Source organism: Aphis gossypii, chromosome 3, assembly GCF_020184175.1.
Source record: "Aphis gossypii isolate Hap1 chromosome 3, ASM2018417v2, whole genome shotgun sequence".
Lineage (NCBI taxonomy): Eukaryota > Metazoa > Arthropoda > Insecta > Hemiptera > Aphididae > Aphis > Aphis gossypii.
Window position 1 is genome coordinate 1,733,709 of NC_065532.1, and position 9,414 is coordinate 1,743,122.

At 28.1% G+C, this 9,414-nt stretch overlaps 1 protein-coding gene across 3 annotated transcripts in view; it reads left to right on the forward strand.

The window, feature by feature from the left end:
- Window positions 1–8,201, forward strand: part of LOC114127953 (serine/threonine-protein phosphatase 1 regulatory subunit 10) — a 29,754-nt gene extending 21,553 nt beyond the window's left edge. For all 3 annotated transcript variants that reach the window (XM_050203468.1, XM_027992339.2, XM_050203469.1), the window contains 6 exons: window positions 5,446–5,831; window positions 6,088–6,169; window positions 6,235–6,396; window positions 6,754–6,837; window positions 6,914–7,094; window positions 7,164–8,201. In XM_050203468.1, the coding sequence (XP_050059425.1) occupies window positions 5,446–5,831; window positions 6,088–6,169; window positions 6,235–6,396; window positions 6,754–6,837; window positions 6,914–7,094; window positions 7,164–7,995 (1,727 nt within the window). In that variant the 3' untranslated portion in view covers window positions 7,996–8,201. The remainder of the gene's footprint in view (window positions 1–5,445; window positions 5,832–6,087; window positions 6,170–6,234; window positions 6,397–6,753; window positions 6,838–6,913; window positions 7,095–7,163) is intronic.
- Window positions 8,202–9,414: the final 1,213 nt, after the last annotated feature.

The following is a 9,414-nucleotide window of genomic DNA, read 5'->3' on the forward strand; positions in this document are numbered from 1 at the left end:
ATCATTCTTATAATTTATTTTAGATTCGAAGTGGAATGATTAATGTATTAATAATATATGTGTTTTTTTGTCATCGCCTTTTGAAGCAGTACACTTTAATATTATACTTTGAAGCTGGTATCTGGTAGCAAATTAGACTATGAATCTAAATGGTATTACGGAAATCGAAAATCTCAGTAAAAATAATTACAAAAAATACGGTAATTAATAATTAGTAATAACATAAAACCAGTTTTTGATAAAATCGATTTTGTTTTTTGTTTGATTTAAAAAATAGATAACTGTAGAGTTTAATTTTTCATCAAATATATTTACTAGATTTTCATATTACTAATATATTTTCTCTTGGTTCGAGAGTGTTCTTAATAACTACATTTGTAGTTTGGTTTTTGTACTATTTATAGATTTTTAAATGTTTTGGATTTCAAAAACAACGATGAATGTGTTGATTTTATCATGATGCATTTTTTTTTATGAGTACACATTACACAATAAGTTGTCGATACAATACTTCGATTTTCAGAAAAAATTTTAAAAATATGAATTATTATGCTAATCCAATTTTTGATAAAATCTATTTTGTTTTGTTGATGTAACTCAAAAATGAATATCCAAAGTAATTTTCACTAAATATTTATATTATCTGTTTTTATTAATAATATAATTTTAAAAATATTTTGTTTTGAGCTGTTTATAAACATGAGAAGTTTTCAGTTTTTTTTTTATTTAGATCGATTAACAATTATTTACTGGGCTAAATGCTTGAAAATTGTACAGAAAAGTCTTCATGACTTTATGAGTTGTTTATTTTCAGTGAAAATAATAAATTATACTCGTATTTCGTCATTTTGATAATTTTATTGGATACCTATTTGATTATACACATGATTCAAGTGGTTTGAGATGTTTAAAGTACAACTTATCAGTTATATAAAATAATAAATATATATTTAATACAATTAGTAATGATACTTTCTTATTACAATACTATTGAGAGAATGAAAAACAAAATTCAACGATAATAATGAAACCCCGAACCCATAAGATTAATGAATTTACCGTTCGACATTTAATGCTAGATGTTGTTGTCTACGGGTAAATAGTAATATTTTATTTTTATTTTCCTTATTAATTGTTGTACATAAACAGTAATTGTATTACATTAAAAATGTTTTTAAGAATTTCAATAATAAGAATAAATAAAAACCACTTACAAAATTTAGTTTGTGAATAAAGAAAATTATAAATATTCAAAATTTGCCGCTTATAGTGTTAATTGGGAAATATAGCACTGATTTTGACAACATTTATAAACATATTTGTTTTTATACCTAAAAATAAAAAAATGTAATACCAGGTTTTTTATTAGCCTATATATATATATAGCTTATTACCGTTTCCGCTCAGAATCGTTTTTCGTACACAATGATAAATCATTAAAATTTAACAGACGGTACTCGCATAATAACCTTTTTTTCTGTCGGATTACAGGCATCGCCCTTGTTAACACTTTTAACACTAATTGCCGATTGGGTCAGTAAAATATATGTTTCTATTTTTAAAAGCTTATATGGTTTCTGATAGCAAATTGGAACCAGTTGATTTTGGTATTACTCAAAAACGAATAATCGTAGATAGTTGAAATGTTAATATTACCGTTTTTTATTTACGGTATAATTTTCAAAATACTGAATTAAAATTTTTTTTTCTAGAAATGTTGATTAAAAATAATTTGCTATGTAGAAGTGTTTAAAAAATAAAATTACAAAGCTCCTTATAAATTATTAATTTCTCAATTAAAACATATTGAGAATCTATAATCACAAAACATTTAACGTTATAAAGTTACATTTTTTAAAAATTGCGAAATTTTGCAAATTTTTGTTATACAAGGGATTTATTAGTTTTACAGCCTATATATAAAAAAATTACCAATAAAGCAAATCCAATTTTTTATGAGCATTTGAAATTCATATTTTTACTACGCTAGATATTCACCCGTAAAATAATTATTTTTTCACTTTTTGATATTATGTTAATTTTAAAAAAAAAACAGTAGATACTTGTAATTTTCGTCAAATTTTTATATTATCATCTTTATCAGTCAAATTTCTTAAAAAAGTATGATCCCACTTAAGTTGTTGTTATATCTACATATAAATATTAAAACTTCATTGGGACAATTTTGTTTGATATGCATTTAAATATGGAGTTTTAACGCAATTCGTAAAAGTCGCAAACAATTATTACTTGGTGACTACTTTTTTGTAGTATAGGTATTTACAGCTAGATATTATCAAATTTTAAGTTAGTTGATATAATATGATAAAGATATGTATTAATTATAGTAATATTAATAATATAATAAAAGCAATAACTTCAATAGCAATATCAGATAAAAAACATGAAATAATGAAAATATACTTGGGTGAATGGGTGATATAGGCTGACGGTCTGTTTCCACTCAAAATTATTTATAGTAGGTATATAATGATGTATCATTGACTTTAAATATAACACATCCATAGTAGAGATGTACAGGTTTTAAAAAATATGATAAAAATAGTTAAGGCATCAGTAACTAATTTTAAATTACTATTAACATACTTTAAATAATGTGATGAATCGACTAGTGGCATATCAACAGATTGGGGTCATAACTATATTCATCCGAGAAAATAAATAAAAGCCTCGAATTTCATCACCTTCAGTAAGGAGGGATACTTGAGAGGGTACTTCTTGGATTTATCAGTATGAAAACGTTATTTGTGCGCATTTTTTAGGTATACATACTTATTGTAATTTATTTAAATTATTTATTATTTTTATGTAGTATGTCCCATATTAGTTGTCGAATATTTTTCTCATAGTATCAATTATACATTTATTATTGTACTCTCATTGAACCATTACAATGGAGAAGCTTAGCTCTTCGGTCCATTATAGTTTGCTTTAAAAACTTTCTCGGGGGCTTAACTTCTCAAGCCGCCAAATTATCTTTTTATATATCAAAGGGTGAGGACGGTCACTAAACGTTATAGATAATTATATGGAAAATATCTGTACAATAAGGCAAATTTCTATCGTCGTGTTCTCATAATTAAGTATAAAACCTAGAGATGAGAATAATTATTTTGTACTGATCAATTTTTTAATTACTATTCGTAGCTTAAAAGTATTAACATTTTTGGAAATATTTTTTTTTAAGTAAATAAAAATATTTGAATTAGCATACATTTTTAACTTGTATTGATTTAACATAGGTACTTAGCTAGGTATTTATTTGTCTTATTTCGATGCAGAATATTTTTCTAACAATTTTAGTTTATTAAAATCAAGTTTCAGATGAGTACCTACCTATTTAAAATATATTCGAGTTGTGGAGCTAATGGTTTTTTTTTTGTATCAGGTTCTTACCCAAAAACATGTTAGTCTACTACGCTCATCTAAATTTTATTTCTTATTATTATAATCAATTAGGTAACTGATTATTTGAAATATTATTATTTATATATAGTTGAAATCAGTAGAAATTTGTTATGCTTGGAAATTGAAAATTATAATAACATGCTGTTACTTATTCAAAAACTTTACTAACATAATTTTTGTTTTGTTGGTAATGAATTCAAATTATGAAAAAAAATTCTATTTTTCATAACTCTAATATCTTTTTCGAAATGATGAGTATTTACCTATTTAAAAAAAAAATCATGTGTAGTTGATCTGTTTTATAATTTTCTGTTTTAATAGATTTTTTTATATTTATGGCCTATGGAAATAAGAAAATTTGGAAATATTTTTAGTAATACGTTGAAAAATTAAATCTGGTTATCAATTATAAATGTATAATTTTATATATTAAACCCTGTTCGCTAAGAGACCAGGACCACGCAAACGCGACGGACGAAAACTCGTTCTCCATCACTACAATACTTGATGGCTACTTATAACCTGTTGCTTTAGAGTAAGGGAAATTCATACAGTCTCGCGTTGCGTTTTTATAAGTTGTGTCCAATGCATATTATGCTAGTTTATTTAAACTCGCTATGTATATAAAATAGTTTTAGTTGGCGGAGAGAGGATTTTTGTCGAAGCACTCGTATTTTTCCGTCAGACGGTTGCGCGAAATGGTTTATGGTCTTTCAGCGAATAGAGCTTAGGTGTTAACAACTATATATAATAAATTACATATTTATTAATATTTGACTCCATTAATTTTATGTGATGTTATGAGGATTGTTAAATATGTTAGTATACTAACATATATATGTTCTATTTGCATGGTAGTTAAAGATAAGATAATAAATACTATTATTTACGTTTAAATTAATTACCCATTTACAAATTAGTTTATCAGCACAACTTATGGAATTGTATTTTAATTATTAAGTTATAAATTAGTATTACTTATACAGCTATACTAATTTTATTTGTTTAACTCTGATTTAAATGGTTTAATTATTGACGATAAAAATATAAAAACAATAATTTGTGGTTGTTTTAGTTTTAAAATATTGTTCTCTTATTGTACATTATGTGAATAAAAAATTGTTTATATTTAAGTATCATATTTTGTTTTTTTTCCATCAACACATTCCTCCTATTCACATTTTTTAGGACATTGAATATGTACATGATAGGGTGTTTGAATTTGAGTTAATAGAAAACTAAACTTTTAATTACGTACCTATCAACGATTCGTTTATTTGAGACGAATCAATCAAATGTCTACTTGCATAATATAGTTATTCTGATTTTTTTTGACATTTTTACTGTACCTACTGAAGTACGATTACAAACTGTCATACCTATCAATTTGCTATACATTTTTTTTTTAATTAAAAATAATTAAGATTTAACACACCAAGACTTAGGTATAAATATACCTATGCTCAGTTCAAGTTGGGAAGTACCTATACTCAGCGGCCAATTTATGCGTATGATGTCGTTTAAACTACACGGCACGTGTATAAATAGTAACTCAATGGGGATGATTAACGGGTGTTGCTTGACCCCAGCATGACGAAAACTGGTCGTCGTCGACTATGTTTCTTAACTTGAACAAAAAATAGATAGTTCTGTTGTGTCTAACAACGCGTCCAGCCAGTGGCGTAACAAAAAAATTTGGGCCCCCACAAAAATAAAATATGGGTTTCTAAAATATAGTTACACCAAATATAACCATATAATCAAAGGCCTCAAATTACCGCAGGGTCCGCAGGCCCTCAGTTACCCCACTGCGTTCAGCACTATTTAATATAAATACAACGTCAGTTCATTTAATTCTTAATATTCTCCCATACTACGAATCAACCAATATGTTATTTGATAATATATAATATAATATGTATGTAATATGAATAAGTATCAATAAGATTCTCTTTTTGTTTTAATGAACTTATAATTTATTTTATTTTATTTTATTTTATTTTATTTTATTTTCAGCTAAAATTAAAGAAAGCGGGTTGTTTATGGATGCAATGTTGAATGTCCTAAACTCAGCTCCAAAAGTCACAAAAAAACGAAAACCTAAACCGGATGTTGTTAAGAAAAATTCTCCTCCACCGGCTATCCCGTTGTCGCCTGTGAAGTCTGACTTACCATCACCTTCAAGATCTCCGGTACATTCGCCATCGACGTTGGATTTGGATTCTTTAGTTTTGTCAGAACCCTTGACGAGCGCCAATGAGTCGCCATCATTTTCAGAATCGATTACGCCTTCAGATTACGTACCATTATCGACAGAAAATAATACTTCTGATGATGTAATTCCCGATCCAGAACCAGAGTTAAATGTTGAACCGATAGTTGAAAAGCCACCACAACTAAAGGTGTGTGATATACTAATATCTTTGTCAAAGAATCAACAACCAGAGACGTATTTAGGAATTTTGTGAACCAGGTTATTTGAGTACCATAACTTTTTTTTATCGTCCAAATAACCTAGGTACCGTATTATATCAAAATGTTCTCTAAAAATTACTACCCGGGGCCCAAGCCCCCTCAGGCCCCCCCTAATACGTCACTGGACAACAACTAATAATATAATATATTTTCAGTATTATCATTGTGATTTATTTTGTTTAGTTTTATCGAGACACTTTACTGGATTCTACAAACGAGTCACTCAATACTGATGAACCCGAAGAAAAAGTCCAAGCCAAAAGTCGTGAGTAGTATTATATATTTAATACATTTTCATATTTTATAATATAACATTTGATATATTTACAGCTATTGACGAATCAACTACGAATAATTGCAACGACAAGAAAAGCGGTATGCGAAGTGTTCTAGTGTACGTCAGAAATAAATCATCAAAGAAATCGGTTTCGTGGAAACAAGAAAGCGATTTGGTGAAAGTTTCTTATTTTGAACATGATGAAACCGAAAGAGGTAACCTATATAGAAATTATTTTATTTTTGTATGTTATTATGTCCCCTTAGTGTCATACAGTACTTTTTTTAGTTTTCATTTGTTTACTAGTATTTTTAACCAAATTTACATTGATGCATACTTTTGTATTAAATCAAATCTTAAAATCAAAAGTTTACCTATATACTCATGTATAGATACAATTAATATACCTTCAACTTCATTTTAAAATTGATTTATTTTATTAATTCGTTTTCAATATAAGATTCTGGTTAAATTTAACATAAAATATTTTTCTGAAGTATTCTCCTAAATAATAAATATTTATTATTATTATTATTTTAATAATTAATCTATTATACTTGTAATTATTATAGTGAATGTAACAAAAAACTTTAAAGCTATGGAAATGCATGAACGAGATATTGAAAGACAAAACTTCATTGCTGTTCGAAAATTAAGTAAGATAGTCAAATAATAAAATGAATTACCTTTCAATGTACAGAAACAGCAATACTAATAAATACATTTTTTTAGATGCTGCTGATAATATGGAATCAAAGACACCTTGGCGGTATTTAGATAATAGCTTGTTAGTTGATATACCAGAAGAGCCTGGTAAAGAAAAAATAGAACCCGGCAGTGGTAGTCAAGAAAAAAAGAAACAGACTCTTAGAGAACAATCAGTTTTACAAGCTATTTACTTCACTAGAAATATGTAAGTGTAGAATGTCAATTTTAAATTACTATGATAATAATATATTATTAACCTAATTTTATTATACAGGATACCGGATTCACCCGAAGAACCTGATCAAATGGAAATAATGGTACCATACTCTGAACCATTAAACATTCCGTTAGAAGACATGTCAGGGGATACTGCCCCTATTTACAACTATGTAAACATTTCTTGGCCAGAATCTAAAGGCGATCAACCTCCTGTTGTAGAATTTCCTATTGGAATGAACAATATGATGTCAATGCCCAATATGATGATACCACAACCTCAGTTTCAACCGCAGGTGTTTGGGGGCAATCAAATGAATTGGGGTATGCCACCTGAGAATATGATGGGAATGGGTCCTCCTGCAAACAATATGTACATTCCCCCTAACCAGATGATGATGAATAATCAGATGTTTATGGGTGATCAAATGCAACAACAGCCTCAACCCTTATCATTACAACAGCAACCACCACCACCACTGCAACAACAACAGCAGCATCAGCAGCAGCAGCAACAACAACAACATCAAAATCATCCACCACCTGTTCAAGAAGACCAATGGATGGGTCCACCTGGACCTCCAATGCAACATGATCACCACTGGGGCCAACAGCAACCTCCTCCTAACAACGGACCACCACATTTTGAAAGAGGTGGTGGTGGTGGTGGCCGTGGTCACACAAGATGGGACAACCCTAGAGGTGGTAACTACGACTCATATCGAGGCAAAATGAACCGTAATAATCAGCGAGGAAATAGAGGAGGTCCTTACAATCGGAGAGGTGGTCATCCAGGCAATGGAAGAGTAGGTGGTCGCTTATGTAAATATTATGCAAAACAAGGTTTCTGTAAAACTACGAATTGTGCCTTTTTACATTCAAAATGTTAATGTAATCAAGTACATTTTATTATTATTATTATTTTTTTGTCATGAAATAAGACTGAATAAAATTTAAGATCTGTAGAATAGTTCCCTCATTCTTGATACTTAAATGACAAGCGATATTGTAAATAAAATTATAAATATTTTGTATGATTGTACTCATTTCGTTTGAACCAAATAATTGTTAAATAAATTTTATTTCTAGATAAAATTATTATTAGTTGCTTGATTTTTGTATTGTAAAATATTATGTTGTACAAAAAAGTAATAATTATTAAGATATTTGATGATTGGAATTAATCTAGTTATTATTAAAAACAAAATTTTAACATTATGACTAACTTATTCATTACTATTGCTTGTTTTAAGTAAATTTTATTTCCGTTTGATTGTATATGTATCATACCTTATTAAATTTTGTATAGTATGCTAATGATGTTTAGTACAAAAGATAAAAATCTTTTTACAATTATACAATTTTTTTTATTATTATTCTGTTAACCCAATTATTTAAAAACTTAAAACTGCATAGATTGTAAAACCATTGATATCAAATTAACAAAGCCTGTATTATCTCCTAACTTTTAAACAGTTCATACTTAGTTTCGTATGTTTTTGTACATTTATTTATTTATTTTGTATTATTAAACGGGCGAGACCCTATAACAGTTAATAAGATTAATATTACAATCATTTGTGGTAAACATGGCATGAAATACAACAAAGAATAGAGTTAAAAATGTGTTTATGATGAGCATAATTATGAGTTAGGAATTAGAAAATTACAATATAACTTTATAAAAAGTGTATGTTTGGTGAGTTGAACTTATCAATTTTTAAATAATTGACCATATCCATGATTCTGTGTTATTAGAGTAATTGGTTACTTGTAGATGAAAAGTATTTTTACAATTTGTGTTACGAATTGGGGTAGAAAAAGATAAGCTGGTTAAAAAATCAGAGCAGTCAATATTACTAACCAGAAGCTTGTGTAGAAAAAATAAGACTAAATTTATTCAACGATGTTCCCACGTCTCAAGGTTTAGAATATTTAAAAGAGAAGCGTATGAAGACTGTGGCTCTCTGAGAATGGAGCATTTATGAGAGAGGAAACACAACAATGTTTCTTGAACTTTTAGATTCTAAACGAAGTAATGAATGTATTTCTAATTTGGATTTATTGCTTGATTGATAAAGATACCATATAATTGATTTATATATACATATGGAGTGTACCAAAGAATAATAAAAAGTGGCGTAACTGTGGGCCCGCGTTGCGGGGGGAGGGGTGTACGGTAATTTAGGGCTTTGGTTATTGGGTTATATTTGGTATAACAATATATTAGGGGCCCATTTTTAACATTTTTTTGATAATAAACTGATTTTAAAGCATATTTATTCGTAAAATCTGCACAGTTACGACTT